Source organism: Diabrotica undecimpunctata, chromosome 10 (assembly GCF_040954645.1).
Source record: "Diabrotica undecimpunctata isolate CICGRU chromosome 10, icDiaUnde3, whole genome shotgun sequence".
Taxonomy (NCBI): Eukaryota; Metazoa; Arthropoda; class Insecta; order Coleoptera; family Chrysomelidae; genus Diabrotica; species Diabrotica undecimpunctata.
Genome location: NC_092812.1, coordinates 605826 through 623400, shown reverse-complemented (window position 1 = coordinate 623400; position 17575 = coordinate 605826). Strand labels below are relative to the sequence as shown.

Genomic DNA, 17575 nt, shown 5'->3' with positions numbered 1-17575 from the left:
TATTTCAAAGATTTTTTATGTGACAGTTTAGGTTTGTTTTTTTTTTTTTGTTAGAGATTTTTTTATCTTAAATTTTTAATTTTAATTCTTCTGCTAATACTTACATATGTATATTACTTTAGCCAATATGGTTAAGTTAATTTTAAGTTTACATTATTATATCTTTTATTGTATTTTTTATACGGACTTCAAACTTTATGTAAAGTGGTCAATAAACGTTCTATCTATCTATCTATCTATTCATAAATGGGGTGTACATTTTTCACGACAATCAAATGAAAATGTTGGTAGTTTCTTGGAGAAGGTAGAATGTCTGCGTATAGCACGTGGTAACAGCGAGGAAGAGTGTTACTCTTCTGCTGCTGACTTATTTAAAAATTCAGCTTTTACTTGGTACCTCAATAACCGAGGTAGTTTTGCTTCTTGGCAAGAGTTAGTTGCCAAACTTAGATCAGATTTTCTCCCTTATAACTACGAGGATAATCTCCTTGATGAAATCAAGTCTCGTAAACAAGCTCCACAAGAGAAAGTTACAATTTTTATTAACGAGATTGTTAGTCTGTGTAAACGTCTGGAGACTCCTCTTTCTGAACCTCATATTGTTAGTATTATCAAGAAAAATTTGTTGCCATCGTACCATTCTAGTCTGGCACTTACAGATATTCCCTCGATTGTTGATGTTACTGAAAAATGTAAGAAGCTGGAAGAAGTTTTGTCATGGACGTCTGACAGTGTGTCTAGAGCTCCTATTCGGCAGATGTTTAGAAATCCTGATTCGTCCTATTCGGGTAGACCAAATTATTCTCGGTCTGATAATGTCTCTGCTTTTAACTCAAAGATTACTTGTTGGAATTGTCGTCAATCAGGACATGGGTATTATGAATGTTCTGAACCTAGAATTCGGTTTTGTTATGGATGTGGACGTCAAGGTGTCCGAAAATTTGAATGTCAATTCTGTTCGGGAAACGACAGAAGGGGTGGGTTGTCCCTGGCTCCCGCTCCTCAACGAAATACAGGGAATACAGTCGAAAATCCTCAAAAACCAGGAAGACGTTTCTGGAGTCTGGATGCTCAAGCATCCACCAGTCAAACTTTTCATCCTCCACCGAAAGACAAAAGTTTCTGTTAGTTTTTGTAAAAGAATGATTTCTGAAAACTTTTAATAGTGAATTAAATTTTCCTGAATTTTCCTTATCTGTCTCTTCGTTTAATATCTCTTGTGTCAATGCAGTTAAAGATATGAGTAGACTTAATGCTCGTGAAGTAGAGCGGTTAAATAATGTTATCAAATCATTCTCTTCTATCTCTTCGAAAAATAAGTTGGGTAAAACTCATCTCATCGAACATCACATTGATGTGGGTTCGTCCAAGCCCTTCAGGCAATATCAATATCCCTTGTCTCAAGCCTGGCATGAAAGCCTAGTAAAGGAGGTAGATGAAATGCTAAAGTTAGGTATTATTGAGCCCAGTACTTCTTCTTTTTGTAGCCCTTTGTGGTTGACAAAAAAGAAAGACTGGACTTTTCGTGTCTGTTTTGACGGACGTAAACTTAACAGTATAACCATGAACAGAGATGCGTATCCTATACCTCGTATAGATATCATCCCGAGTAAGTTACAAAACGCTAAATTCATTTCATCTATTGAGTTAAAGAAAGCATTTTTACAGATTCCACTGAGCGAAGAGAGTAAGAAGCTCACTGCTTTTGCAGTCAATGGAAAAGGATTGTATCAGTTCACTACAATGCCTTTTGGTCTTGTGTCTGCTCCGCAGACTATGTGTCGGTTAATGGATTTGGTAATTGGTCCTGCTTGAGATCCTTTGTGTCAGTATTATCTTGATGATATCTTGTTATTACTCCTGATTTTGAAACTCATATCTCTGTATTGCAGCAGTTGTTTCAGCGTTTAAAAGATGCAAATTTGACTATTAACTTAGATAAAAGTAGCTTTTGTCGTAAGTCTATCAAGTTTTTGGGATATGTTGTAGATTCACATGGTCTCCATACTGATGCTGATAAGGTATCGGCTATTCGTGATTTTCCAGTGCCTAAAAATACCACTCAAGTCCGTCGATTGTTAGGAATGGTGGTTTATTACAAAAAATTTGTCAAGTCTTATTCTACCTTGTTGTCCCCTATCACTGATCTACTTCAAAATAGGAAAAAGGGACAAAATATTGTGTGGACTCCTGAAGCTAATGAAGCTTTCATTAAAATCAAGGAGGCTCTCACAAATTCCCCAGTTATGGTAGCACCGGATTTCTCTAAGCCTTTCTATTTGATGACTGATTGTTCAAACACAGCATCTGGTGGGGTACTCTATCAAATTGTTGATGGAGAAGAACACCCTATAGCCTACACCAGCAGGAAATTAAATAAAGTCCAGAAAAATTATGCTACAACTGAAAAGGAGTTGTTAGCTATAATTACAGGTATTGAACATTTTAGATATTTTCTTGAAGGTCGTTCGTTTACGGTCATAACTGACCACAGTAGTTTGGTGTGGTTACAAAGTATGAAGAACCCATCTCCTCGTTTGGCTAGGTGGATTTTAAAATTGGCACAATACGATTATAAAATTGTTCATCGTAAAGCTTCAGGTGTAGTAGTCGCTGATGCACTCTCTAGAACTTTTGATATTAATTTGTTAGACTTATCTTCCTTAACAACCAGATGACTGGTATCGGAAAATGTTGTATGATGTACAGAATGTACCAGGTAAATTTCCTGATTTTAAAGTTGAACATGGTGTTTTGTATAAACATGTCTTAAGTTCCATGGATGCCCTTACTGGAATGTCGGATTGGAAGATAGTCGTTCCAACTCCTAATAGAGCAGAGGTTTTGGCCACCTTTGCGTCGAATATCTGAACTTTATTACTGGCCTAAGATGCGTCAAACTGTACGTAGCTATATTGCTAAATGCAAAATCTGTGCTACATGCAAACCAACAAATCTTCCTCAACCAGGTTTAATGGGTAGTTATCTACAGATTGATTTTCCATTTCAACTTCTACCTTTAGATCTCATTGGTCCGTACCCTAGGTCTTATAAAGGTTCCCAATATGCTTTAGTAGTTGTTGATTATTTTACTAAATTTCAGCCACGATTCAGTGCATTGAAACTAGCCCGAATCCTCACTTGAGATTTAGTGTCTCTTTGGCTATTTAAATTTGTTCCTCTGAGCTTAGCCATATCTTTAGTATTTTGCATCACCTCTCTTCCAGTGCTTCTGAAATTTGTAAGCTATACGCTTCCTAAAATCCAATACTCCCGAAGTATAGAAGTTTCAATTGGCTAGACCCAACGTGTGGCGTCTTTTCCACTTCTGGCTTAAAAAAAATATATCTTCTTTAACTTTTGGTTTTGATCTTGGGTTGTTATGGTTTTCACTAGTTGTGCTTTTAGATTTTCATTTTAACATTTAGTTTTGTTGACACCACTATTTTGAGTGAAACAAGGACTCAGAAAGTTTATTTAAAACACTTATTCAGTTCAGCAGGAGATAGGGAATATACATCGAGATGATTGTGGCAACTACGCTCTCTCGATGACAATATTGTTGTTAGTATTAAGGAACATTAAACCTCAAAATTGACTCAACTCATTTCTACTGACACAAATAAACGTCGAAACATAACAATGTAGTAAATATTTTTGGTTAAACAATGAAAACTGTGTCTGTTTAATTTTGAAATTAGTTTTTAAATAAAAAATATTTTAAATATTAAGGTAAAATTAACTTCTTAATCATAATCTTTGTTTTTGATTTATTTATGGACAGCCTCGCTTCTAAACTCACTCATTATATTTCGTCTAACAGCTCTATTGCACCAGAAACTCATACTCCAACAGAAGGTTCATCAAACACTGGTCAGCGCAGTTGCCACAATTATCTCAATGTATATTCCCTATGTGAAGCTGAACAATTTAAGTACTGTATTTATATTATTTTGTTATGTGCAAGTAAATGCAATACCTAAATTCTTTTTTGGCATTGGATTTATTTGCATTGGAGGTTTTGTATCAGAGTATATTTCAATTGACTGACATCATCGAGAAGATAGCCAGACTAAAATGGAGATGGGCAGGACACATAGCCAGAATGACAGATGGGCGATGGACAAAGAGGTTATTGGAATGGAGGCCAAGGGAAGATAAGAGAAGCGTCGGTCGACCACCTACAAGATGGACTGACGATTTAAGAAGACTCAATAAAAACTGGATAAGAGCGGCGCAAGATAGACGGGGTTGGAAACATGAGGAAGAGGCCTATGTTCAGCAGTGGACTCTTGAGGCTGGATGATGATGATATTTCAATTAATTGTTTGCATATATGTCTAATAATTATGGTAGTGCAGGTTAACTGTATTGTTGACCAGTTTTAAGAATATACACTACTATTTATAATAAACACAACATTTTGTTACCCTTTCATATTTCATATCTAGCTCATACAATATTTTTTTAATCAAACAGTTTTAGGGGCTTATAATTTAGATGGTATTAAATTTATTGTGGAGGAAAACACACTAAATTTTAATATGCAGCCTACTGCTATTTGGCTGACAATCAGGCCTATTAGGAACAAGTCCAGATGGATTAATTGGTGATAAAAGCCTCATAGAAATAAAGTGTTCAGAACATTTAGAAATGACAAATTATCATTAGTAATTACACAAGAGCTCTAAAATTATTAATTTATATCCCAAGTGATAATGTGTTAGGTATATATCAAATTGTCACAACAGCAAAACAAATCAGTGATTTTAAGAGCTCGAATAAAACTGATTTTTTAAATCATTTTAACTAATATCTTCACCTGAATATTTGCTAAACCTGTTCATGGTGTTCTCTTTGAGAAGTTGTAAAACATTAATTGCCATTAATGTCAATAAATGTTAATTTTTTAGTAGCAACGAAGGGCATCTAACATAATACTTGACAATGGGAAATGATTGAAATAAGTTATATGTATGATTTATTAAAAATTTTATTTTTGTAGGTTTCTATTGGCCACAATCTGTGAATTAAATAATCTGAAAAATTCAGATAAATTTATATCATGTAATGATCAGGATGAATCCTTATTAAATAGGACAATACTACCACCAAATTCAAGGATGCCTGCATATTTTAGACAACAAAACTGTTATTTGTATATATGGACATTGAAGGATGTAACTACATTGATAATAGAAAAAGATTTGACCTGGGCCAGAAACATTACTTTATTAGAAAATTTTTACTTGGCTCAATATTTGGCAAAATTGTTACACCAATGACTAGTGACTAACAAGATAAAGGAATTCAAAAATATTTTATTACTTCATATTATTTCATCATATTTTTAACTGTATATTATATCACATTTTGTTTACGTAAATAGCATTAAGTAAAGTCTTAAGTCTAATTGTTATAAGACATTTGTATATTTTTGTTTTAGTACATGTCATGTTCTATTTATTATTAAGATAAATTTGGATAGCAAAACTTAATTATTTTTGACGTGACAACGTCTTAAATTAGGTTGTGGCTCGGAGTCATTCATGAAAAAGTGTAACGCCCGCTCACGTCTGTTACGATGAGTCACCGAACGAGAGAGAGGCCCGCCGGACCGGCGAATGCCTTGCGTCACTCTCCCACTCAAACATGATCGGTCCGCTGCGCGCGCAGCACTAGAGAATTAGGCGCGTTTAATCGGTGCGTGCTTGTGTCTCTGTCTTTCTCGAGCGTTCTTGGCGTTCAAGACACATTACAGCAGAAACACTTCCTTTCATTTCATATTTCTCCTATCATCGTGCTATCCTCAACAAAATCACTCAAATAGAAATTAGTTAAGTTTAAGTTTACATGTACAATGTTTTAGTAAACAAAATATATTTCTATAGTTAAAATTTGTGCAATTCTTATTTTCATTCAATTCCTTGTTCCTATTGTGCAATTTAATAATATTCATATCAATAAATATTCTACCGAGAAAAAGACGTTGTCACGTAAAATCTTCGCCCGTAAAACCGACTTTACAGGCAACCGATTTTTTTTCTATATTATTAAATGTAAATCTTAAGTTAACCAGTAATTTAATTATCTCCATTTCATCACAACTTAGTAGATACTCTATAATGTAAATGTAAATCTTGATCAACAGAATCAACTGGCTGGTCTAATGTATTTAATATTTTTTTATTTAACAATAAATATAGCTGTGAGGACATTATTGCTGTAATCTTATTTCTTTAATGTTTAATTATTTTGATTTTTATTGATAAATTGTCAAAAAATATTTCCAACCGCTACTGGGACAAACACACAGGAATTTGAAAGGTTTTCTAACCCTCATCCATTGTGACGCCAGAGCTTAGGTAGTCCATGTGCAGATTATGATGGTTTTATACAATTTGTAAATAATGTAAAAAAGTGTGGTGCCCAAAAGTTACACACTAGTTCATGCTTCTGTTTTCAGATTTTAGTCTTTCTTATATGTTTCTCATCCATCTTATGGTTGTTTTCAAGAACGTTTGTATTATCATCAGTTTAAATGAAATCAGTCTAAAAAAAAATTAATCTTAATTTTAATGCTCAAAGAGCCATAAAATGCTTTACTTACTAATCACTGTCCATTTCACAGATGCTACTGGAGTCGCTGTCGCCATTTATATTAATTCTAATAGGTAGAATTTCCTGTCTATCTATTATACGCTCTCTTTGATACCACTGTTTAATTATATCTTCTGTGTGCCTAATAGAATTTTGCCATTTCTGAGGTGTAATAGTTTGTAGAGCTTCTTTCCACATGTTTAAAGCATCACATTCTTTATAGCCATATCTACCAACATGTTTATTATAATAAGTTTTGGCAGTTCCCCATATTAATTCTATTGCATTGAAAATACAGTGGTATGGTGGCAGACATAATATTTTATGGCCATATTGTTCTGCTAAATCATCCACAATGTATTTTGGAGGTGGTTTGTTTCTAAAAATAAATATGATAACCTGAACTAAACTATTATTAGGGGTACTTACTGCGCAACAATCTGCAAAAGCTCGTTTCTCATTAAAAGGTAGTTTTTTGTTATTTAACCAAACTTTTATGTCACTCTTAGTTGAAGATGTGTTTGGTGCTTTTTCCAACAACATGTTATGGTATGGAGCATTATCCATTATAATTAGGGATGGTTCAGTCAAACTTTTTAATAATTGATTTTCAAACCACAATAAAAAATTTTCTTGATTCATTTCCCCATGGTTGTCCATTAAAGCCGATTTAGAAGAAAATATAGCCTCTGCACCTTCAATGAAGCCATTTGCATTACCAGCATGAAGAATAATGTAACTACAAAAAAGAATTATTTTAATACCTTTACTTTTTCAATATGATTAAATATTATTACCGTTTTCCATCAGTTTTAATAGATCGTACACTTCTTTTATTGTCATCTTGCCAAGAGTGACATATAGATCCATTCTGAAAAATCCAGGTTTCATCTATAAAAACAAACTTATATAGTCCTTCATGTTTATAATTTTGATATAGTCTCAAAAATTCAGCTCTCTTCACAGCAATATGAGACTGTTCCATCAGTCCTCGTCTTGGATTATCTTTGAGCCATTTAAAACCAATGTCATTCCGTACAGTACCGAGTGACGCACGACATCCACTAAACATTTTTTTTTCCTTCAGTTGAATCAATAGAGAGTCCAAAGTCACATGTTCTTCTGAAAAGAATTAAATTTGATGAGTGTAGGCACAAAATTTCGAGCCAATGTCTTTAAGGGCATCTGAACTCCCATTTAACGACAATGTTAACATTATATCACATATCCCTGTAACCAAAGCAATTACTTTATCAAAGATTTAAATTTTTTAATTATGGTATATGATTAATGAAAACATCTTTTATTGGATATTTGAGAATGATATATTGTTACCAATGGAGAGTGAAGAATTTACAGAGGTGGAGATTGAAGAAATGAAACAGGTTAAATGATTTGATGTGCCAGAGCTAAATAATGAGTTAATGACCATCTTTGCAGAATAGTTTACAAATTTTCATTTAATTATAATTAAGTTTTGTTTGTGTAACACATATTATTATTTTAGTATGTTAATGAAGGGGCAAGCACATCAAAAGGAAAGGACATACCATGCATCTCCACTCCCATTAGGAAAAATTTAAAAAATGTGGAACGCAAAATTAGTAAGAAGGTATGTAGGTATAAAAAACAGCACCTTTGGAAAATTTTAATTAACAGTATGTATTCCAAAAATATTCAGCTAGGGAATGCAAAGGTTTATTCAGTCATTTTATTTGGCAAAAAAAAAATAGAAGACAGCTACTTCATTGATTTAATAAAAACGTTTTGCTTTATATTTCTAAGACTTCATCAGTTCACTACAAAAAAAGATGACAAAGGCTAAGAAATGAACCTACCATTGTGTAATACATACTCCCTTTTTGCAGTGAACTGATGAAGCTTTAGAAATATAAAGCGAAACATTTTCATTAAATCAATGAAGTAGCTGACTGCTATTTGTTTTTGTGAAGTAGCTGACTGCTAAAATACACATTTTCATAATATCTACTTCAATTGTTGAGAAGTATATTATTATAATTTGCAGGATCAAGAATATGTGGAAAGTATGGTTCAATTTTCAAGAGAACTAAAAGAAAAAGAGCACAAGAAATATATGGAATTTCTAGAAATTGAACATAAGAGATGCATGAGAATTATGGCAAGAGAGCATAGCATGGTTCAAACAGAACAGAGCCTCAAAATAAAAGTTGAGGAGGAAACTTTAAAAAATATTTTATTACAAAGGGAAAATATAAAAAATACTAATAAACATAATGAATTGTAAAATATTTTATTAAATAAATTTTGTTTTTAAAAATTTTCGTTAATAAACGCAGCTCGAGCTGTATTCCCTCTTATTGTATTATTTATTGCAGGTATTTCTGGCATACCATCATTTCCTGATTGTTCAATATCATCAACCGTATCAACTTTGTAAATGGCAATATTGTGAAGTATTGCCAATGCTACAATATATAATTTTGTGTTTTCTAATTTGGTGGTAAACCCATGTTATAAACATCTAAATCTTTGTTTCCACACACCAAAACACCGTTCGACTGAGTTGCGGGTTCTTATATGTGCCCTGTTGTAGAGTTCTTCCCTTTCTGTTTGTGGATTTAAGACAGGAGTAAATAAATAAGATGGGCAGGCATAGCCTGAATCTCCTAATAATCTGCCTTTGAACTCAGATTGCTCACACCTACGTTTTAAACTACACTCATTAAATATTCTGGAGTCATGAGTGAGCTACTATGTCCATAATTTCCAAATTTGCATTGGACACAATCTAAAAGAAAACAAACATTTATGTCTTGAAATAGAATAAAATAGTATTACATAATAGTAAATAAGACAATGAAACAGCTAAGTAATTCCAGTCATATTATTTTTGAAATAAATTAAAAAATACAAATTTCTGGATTTTCACTAGCATTCTATTTATAACTTGTCACAACTGTTTGACATATGTGACTTTATATATAAGTCACAGATTTAGAAATAAAACCACACTGAACATGTACAGAGGTTTTGTATATTTTAAAAATATATAAATTTTAGGCATTTAGCAAGTGGTTTTGAAACTTTCTTGTGTTTTTTTGCTAAAATTATTGTATATGAGCCCAGAATAGGTGACTTATGTTCTTCTTACAAACTCTCTCTGATGACGGGTAGACCCAGAAACACGTGTTAGGGAGTGGTAAGAGACTTAAATTAACCGCAACCGTTTTCTTATATATATATATATATATATATATATATATATATATATATATATATATATCTTAAGGTTGATCTGCACCCCCCAAAAGACAAACTGTAAATTCAAAAAATTTGAGAAGGTATATGTGATAACTAGAAGTATTTTGACAACTTTTAAGCAAACTTCATGTTTTCGTTTTTGAAAAAACTCAAAAAAACTACTTTTTTCCAAGTATAAAGCGGGAAAACCAAACATAGGATTTTGTTAATTTTTTTACAGAATCAAGATATGATTATAAGAAATATTTTTGAATTTTTTGAAAATTTTTGAATTTACAGTTTTGTTTCAATAGGAAAAAATAATATGTTTCGGCTTATAATAAAGTTACCGGTAAGAAACCGAAAAATTTTTTAATGACAACATATATAAAACTGTAAAAGTGGAAAATATTTGCAACTAAAAGTTCAATATTTTTTCCTAAACATATGAAAAATCTCGTTAAACAAGAATTATATCTTGAACTGCCGCCTTCAAATTGTAATGTAAGGAGATGGCTCCATCTGAAGCAATGGTAGTATTTATCATCGATAGATAGCATTACGTTCGGCTTCGAAACGCTTCAAGCAAAACGTCACACTAACAGGGTTGCCATATCGATTACTTTGTACAACACTTTGGCAGATAACAACAAAATTTAATAGGAATGTTATCGGTTTGAACTTTGAACCGGTCATGCTGAAACTTACAGAGTTACAGAATAGTAGATACTGCAACTTTTATTTTGAAAGTAGGATATCATAAAATTTACACTCTATAAGTAATATATCTATAAAAAACCTATTTAGTTTTAAAAACCTATTTAGGCGTTTTTAGTTAATTATTTTAGTATTTATAAAAATAGTGTTTCTTGCATAACCAGTATCGTACACAGAATTTGTCTGAGAGGGGGGGGGGTTTGAAATTTTTTTATGCTACCTCCATTTTGAGTCCCTAAAATTTGGGTTTTTGTTTAATTTAAAGTACTAAAGAGTTTAATTTAAAGTACTAAAGATAGCAGTGCCAAAGATTCAGGTATCTATTATCCTGCCTACCAACTAAAACCACCCTCTCTTACTTGTGTGCATTTGACTGTCGCACGTACCGTACTCCGAAAGTGGGGTGAAGACATTTTTGGAACACTCACTTCTCTTATCTAAATCTTATCTATTGTTCTGAAACTATTTTTTTGTGGCTTTTAAAGTAATTACTATTTTAATGGGAATAAGCCAACTTGTAAATACAATACATTTTGGAGACGGCTATCGCCGTATTCCCGTTCTTCTCCGCCAATCCTGTCGGTTTAAGGCATGCTCCTCCTCCAAACCTTTTGATTCCATCGCTCTTCTAATTCCTTCATTCCATGAGCGTCAAGTTTTACCTCTTTTTCTTCTTCCAGGGGGGCATCCATTTGTGAAGTTTTTGGGGCCAACGTTCGTCAGGCATTCTCAATAGGTGTCCAAACCATTTTGAACCTCTTTTTTTCTATTCTGTCAATAACCATTTCTGTAGCGTTGGTCTTCCTTTCCTGGCTTGATGTTCTAGCACTTCTTCTGAAATAATCCATTTCAGCTGCTAACAATCTTCTCTTCAGGTCTGCATTGACAATTGTCCATACTTCAGAGTCATAACAAAGAACTGATTCAACCATGGTTTGCCCTATTCTTTTTTTGTTCCTTTTTGAAATGTTGCGATCCCACCATAAGGAGTTCAGACATCCTACAATTTTACGTCTCTGAGTAATTCGGTGTTTAATTTCGGTTTGTCCCAAGCCGTTCTTAGCAATGAATGCACTTAACTATTTAAATTTTTCCACTTGTTTGATTTCCACGTCCTCGTCGATGAACACTTCAAACCTTGCATCTGAATTGATAACTAAATATTCTGTTTTCTTCATTCTGACTTGTAACCCACATTTTACATATTCTCTGTATAGACGCTTTGTCATAAATTCTAGATCATAAAAATCTTGAGCTAGGACGACTTGGTCATCCGCAAAGTTCAGGGAGAACAGTACGTCATTTCCTATGGGGATTCCCATTCTCAGGCAGTTGTTTTTCCAATTATGGAGGGCTGCCTCAATATATAAATTAAACAGTGAGTGTGACATTATGCATCCTTGTTTTAGTCCTTTAGTTACTTTTATTGGCTCTGATAGTCTATTTCCGATTTTTAGGTAAGTAGTGTTCTCCCTGTATACTTCTGTAATTATTCCTAAAAGGTATGGACTAATGTCGAGTTGTTGCCACAATTTAAGTCTTGGAACTGTATCATACGCCTTTTCTAGGTCGATGAAGGCTAGATGTACTTTGGTACCAACTACTATTCTTTTTTTTATTAATTGTTGGAGTATAAACAAGTTATTAGTGCAAGATCAAAGATCAAAGATTCAAACGTCAATAAACTTATTTTAACCTTCAATTGTGGCTTATTTCCATTAAAATAGTAGATCTTATCTCTGTCGTTGGCTCGGTTGGTGTTTCTCTTCTTCTTCTTTCTTTTTAATGACTGCTCGGATGTAATTGTGAACACTATTCCATCCCTCCGTACTTCCAGTCATCTTCACGATCATCTCTCTTACAGTCACAGGGTTCATACCTATTTCTTTCTCTGTTTGATGGGTGAACCTCTGCACGGGCGACATCCCAATGAGGTCAGTCAAGACCATATCGACAATATAGCGTCGAACTATTTGCTGACGTCAGGAAAGATGTTCCCTGAAACAGAAGATTCACTACTGGCCATTCAGGATCAGGTTATACAAACCAAAAATTACCTGAAATATATCGTCAAAGACCCTCAGGTCCAGAATGACAAATGCCGATATGGATGTTAAGCTCAGGAAACCATCCAACATCTTACCGGGGCTGTCAGGCATTTGCTGCAACTGAATATAAGGAACGGCACGACTCGGTAAGAAAGATCATTCATCAAGAGATAGCTATCAAACTGGGACTTCTTCAAACAAACCATCTTCCATATTATCAATACGTTCCTGAGAGTATACTTGACAATGACAACTACAAGCTATACTGGGACCGCACTGTGCTCACAGAACAAACAGTGGCACATAATAGACCAGATCTCATACTAGTTAATAAACTAAAGAGACAAACAACATTAATTGATGTGGCGATACCCAACAACAATAATCTTCGTGTTAAACAGAACGAAAAAATCGCCAAGTACAGGGATCTGGAAATTCAAATACAAAGACAGTGGAGAATGGAAAGTACCCAGACAATACCTATTATTCTCTCTACTACTGGAGTAATTCCAAAGAAACTCCTAGAAAACATAAAAAAGCTAGGTCTGAATGAACATCTTTACAAGACTATGCAGAAAGCTGTAGTACTCTCAACGTCCAGATGTGTACGAAAATTTTTGGGAGATACTCCAACATACCAAGCCACCTAGGGCTCGATAACACGGAAAGAGTCCCACCAGAGCTCAATCCTTTTGATACCGTAGGTATCTGGGATGAATGAATTTTCCCCTTAGATGGAGTGTGAGCCGTATGACTAAATCTGGGATACTAACACTCAAAAGCAAACTTAATTCCAAGCACATAGTAAAAGCAATAAACACATACGCAATACCACTTTTCACATACTCATTTGGCTTTATAAAATGGTCGAATACGGAAACTGAAGAACTAATTAGACCAAATAGAACCGTGATAACTAAATAGGCATCAACTACTGAACAAATTCCCTTCGTTGGCTCAGTGAAGATGTTCGTTCTGTTGTAATGGAAACACCAAATAATAGTAGCAGAGTTTATTGTTGAGACGTACACTATGGGTGTAGACCCGGGATTACTTTGAGTAGAGACTGATGAAGTTGATCGTTGAAGACTATATGTTCGTTGAGTGAATATTGATTGAATGCTTCTCTAGTCAAGAGATATTAGTTTTATATAAATTCTATTTGGGTCAATATTTTTCGCGTACCTAGCGTGATATGTGTATTTAATTTATGTAAATTGTTTAACTTTGTCAGTACTTTTGACTGATGTCCAAATTATTATTTATAATTGACTAAATGTGTATGTAACCTAATTAACTACGTGTGTGTATTTAATAACAAATAGATTCATTCTGTCTACTGGGTGATAAAATTATACTGTCCAATTTCGGATATGAATTATGAAGATTTGATATTGGACATACTGCGGAATCGGGCAATCTGGCCCAAGTGTCAATACTCAAAGTTTACATATAAGTAATACATAACATAGTAAAATTCAAACATGATAAATTATAAATAGTTTAAGAATAATCAATAATCTTCCAACCGTACCCTAGCTATCAATGTCCGACTCTATCTCTAGATTAAAATTAGGGCAATTGGATGAAAATGTGGAAAATGGGATGTCAACTTGGGAAGTCGACCGTACATTGTTGTGCCGATTACTAACTAATACAGGTACTTCCTGTTCGTTAGTCTGAGTTTGTGGATTCCCTGAACGACATAGTCGTGCAACAGGACGGTACTTCCATAACGTGAGTATCCCAATTATTACCATTATAGTAATGATCCCGGTGGCCACAAAATAATGCCAATTAGATTCGTGAATCGATCGCCACTGCGTATGCGTCATTTCTTGTTCCAGACTCTCCTCCTCAAGTAACACATGACGTAGCTCTCCTCCTGGTATGTCAAGGTAGGTGTTTAGAGGCGTGTTAAACTTGCGGGGTGTCCTCGCCACCAGTTGGGCCACGGGAGTGATTGGCGACTTCAGGTAACTCGTCACTGCTCTGTCCACCCCACTGCTAGTGGGGAGTAATGTAATATTTTTCGTTTGGGCGATACATTTGGGTGAAAGCTTCAGGAATGTGACTCGTTCCAGTACTCTTTCGCTCCGATTTCCATCGCAAATAATGGATATGTGTATCGTGACTGGCGTGATAACTAGCCAGAGGTTGGGAGTACCCATCTTACTCCATTGAGCTGTCTGTATTGTCCTGGCTACCACTGGACATGTGCTATTCTTAGATCGCTCATAAATTTCTTCTAGTATGCAGTTTGGTTGGGTATCCATGTTTCTTATAGCCGTTGGTGAGCACGCTATCTGCGCCTTTGTCAACAGTAAGCACCTTTCTCTATCTTCCGTGGTCAATTCGAAGTAGTGCAGTGTGTTATAATCTACGACCAGTAGATTCCTTGGGGCGACAAATGTGCGCAACACCGACCCCTCAACGTTAAGTGGTATGGCCGTGACTTTGAGCATGCTGTACTTATTTTTCCCTGTCACTATGAAGTAGCCGATGACTGTTATATATCTGTCGTCATGACTGACTTCTGTTTCTATAATGGGTTGTCGTCGTATTTCGACCCCTTGAGGCAGTATCTGCCCTGCTTTCCCTATTAATTTGGTTATTTCACCCGGTTTCACTATATCAATGAAGTGTCCGTGGTTATAGTGAAGGTTTAATATTCCCTCGTAAAATTGAGTATATTCGTTTATGAAGTCCATAACTTGTAATGCTATCGTTTGTATTCGTAACGTGCTATATTCGGTTTCTAGTTTTTGTGCTTTGTCTTCTACTTCGTTAAGTCCTTTAGATATTTCTTGTAGACCTGTGATTAGTGCTTTGTTAAACTTGTTCATTTGCTCGTTTATCCTGTTCTCTGTGTGATTGATTGATGTTATTGTTTCTAACATTATCTTCGCCTGGTGCTGTGATCCCTTTATTAGCTCCTTTTGGTTATTATCTAATGCTTCAATGTTACTGTAGGCTTCCTCATTGACTCCAAATACTGAGGTTAATATTGTTCCTAATATTCCTCTTCTTTCCCTTCCTTTTATTTCTACTGTCAGCCCCTCGCTTACTGACTCCGCCTTTCTTTGTCCTTCCTCCAATTTCTCTATTATATCCTTACAATTCACGATTTTTATCTCATGACACAGTTCTCGTACGCCTTGTATCATATTTCCTATTAGTTGGTGCTCTGTTCGAATTCTTCCTTTTTCGAGTAACACCTTTATTCGAAATGTTCCCCGGTCTATGACGACCTCTCCAAGGTCTTCTGTGAAAAATCCTGGTACCGGATTATATATTTTATACGGTTCTGCCTTTATGGGTTTTAACATCGTTAAAAACATTATAGCTACTAGTATTTTCTTCCATCTTAGTGCTGCTGCCTTTTTCGGCTTTTCCTGTTTCTCTTCTTCCAGTCGTATTAGCTTATGTATGGGTCTTTTAGTCAGTTTCCCGTTTGCCTTTCTCACTGTTACTACTCTGGTTAATCCCTCCGCTCCAGGGTGTGTTTCTGTTACCCTCGCTAATGGCCATCTGCCTGGAGGTGTATCCTCTTCTTTAATTATAACTATTTCTTCTTCTTTTATGTTAGGGTGCGCCTTATGCCATCTATTTCTCTGTTGTAATTGGTGCAGGTATTCCTGTTTCCAAATTTTCCAGAAGTCTCTTTTTATTTTCTCCACTAATCTCCACCTCGTCGGCATCTTCAAATAAGTCGTAAGCTCTTCTTCCCGATTTGGTGATATAATTTCTCTCCCTATAAGGAAGTGAGCTGGTGTCAGGGCTATTTTCCCTTCAGGGTCTTCTGATGACCCACATAATGGTCTCGAGTTCATACATGCTTCTATTTGTGCCAGCACCGTACTCAATTCTTCATATGTTAGAACTGTTTCCCCGATGATTCTTTTCAAGTGATATTTCATTATTCGCACTGCGCTCTCCCATAATCCTCCGAAATGTGGTGCATATGCAGGTATGACATGCCACTGGGTACCTAGTGCCCGTAATCCTTGTTTTATCTCGTCATCTATTTTTTGATTTTCTTTTTTCAACAAATTTGCTGTTCCTACGAATGTGGTTCCGTTATCGCTGTATACGTTGTTGCACTGTCCTCTGCGTGCCGTAAATCTCTTGAACGCTGCGATGAAAGCATCCGTAGACATATCGCTTACTACCTCGAGGTGTACTGCCCGGCATAATCTATCCCTGTGTTAGTAAAGGGATGACTCGGGTTCACTCTGTCTTTCGGTAGATATCCCATTAATTGTTGTGCTGTTTGGCTTTTATACCTCCTGCACCTTAAACATTTTGCTAGATGATCTTTCACGGTTCTTCTGCCGTTGATTATCCAGTATTTCCTTTTTATGTACTGTAGTGTTTGTTGTAATCCGCTATGTAGATTTCTTGCGTGACTATCTGTTATAAGTAACTTTGTTAATGCACTATCCTTTGGCAAAATTATCGGATGTTTTTCTCCGTACTTTAGATTCGTGTGTCTCAGTCTTCCGGTGACTCTTAGAATTCCTTGTCTATCCAGGAATGGTACCAATGACGCTAATTTATTTTTCTTGTCTAATTGCTGTTTCTTCTCCAGCTTATTTATTTCTGGTTTGAAGTAGGCGTGCTGTGTGTGCTTTATCACCTTTAATAGAGTTTCCTCTAATTCTTGGACTGTAAGCTGACTTTGTCCATTGTCCTTCTTTTTTCTGCATTTGTCTGCAAATCTCCTACAATATGAAAGTACTCTTCTCATTCTTTCTAAATTTGAGAATCTCTCGCATATGTCCTCCTTTATCGTTGTCGTGTGCACCGTTATTTTCGTTTTGACTTCCTCCTCATTTGTCTCTGGTATTTCTTCTGATTCCTGAGTTAAAGTTTTGTTACTAGTCAGCCAAGTTGGTCCCTTCCACCATAGCTCTGCTTCTAATAATTCTGATGCGGTACTTCCACGTGAGAGGATGTCCGCTGGATTTTCCTTTGTATCTACCTTA

At 35.1% G+C, this 17575-nt stretch overlaps 2 protein-coding genes across 2 annotated transcripts in view; one reads left to right on the top strand and one right to left on the bottom strand.

Moving 5' to 3' along the window:
• Window positions 1-9243, top strand: part of LOC140452239 (uncharacterized) — a 98337-nt gene extending 89094 nt beyond the window's left edge. Inside the window, exons 22-23 of the mRNA XM_072546375.1 lie at window positions 8108-8212; window positions 8627-9243. Of these exons, the coding sequence (XP_072402476.1) occupies window positions 8108-8212; window positions 8627-8866 (345 nt within the window). The 3' untranslated portion in view covers window positions 8867-9243. The remainder of the gene's footprint in view (window positions 1-8107; window positions 8213-8626) is intronic.
• LOC140451945 (uncharacterized) lies at window positions 969-8114 on the bottom strand. The gene is made up of 2 exons (XM_072545927.1): window positions 7398-8114; window positions 969-7339 (listed from the first exon to the last, which is right to left on the bottom strand). The coding sequence occupies exons 1-2, from the start codon at window positions 7670-7672 to the stop codon at window positions 6610-6612; spliced, it is 1005 nt and encodes a 334-aa protein (XP_072402028.1). The 5' UTR covers window positions 7673-8114; the 3' UTR covers window positions 969-6609.
• Window positions 9244-17575: the final 8332 nt, after the last annotated feature.

Bases quoted from the DNA above. Each gene is read 5' to 3' on its own strand.
- LOC140451945 (XM_072545927.1), bottom strand. From the start codon at position 7,672: ATGTTTAGTGGATGTCGTGCGTCACTCGGTACTGTACGGAATGACATT. The intron at 7,340-7,397 runs GTAATAATATTT...TCTTTTTTGTAG, and splicing joins ATTAAAACTGATGGAAAACG to TTACATTATTCTTCATGCTG.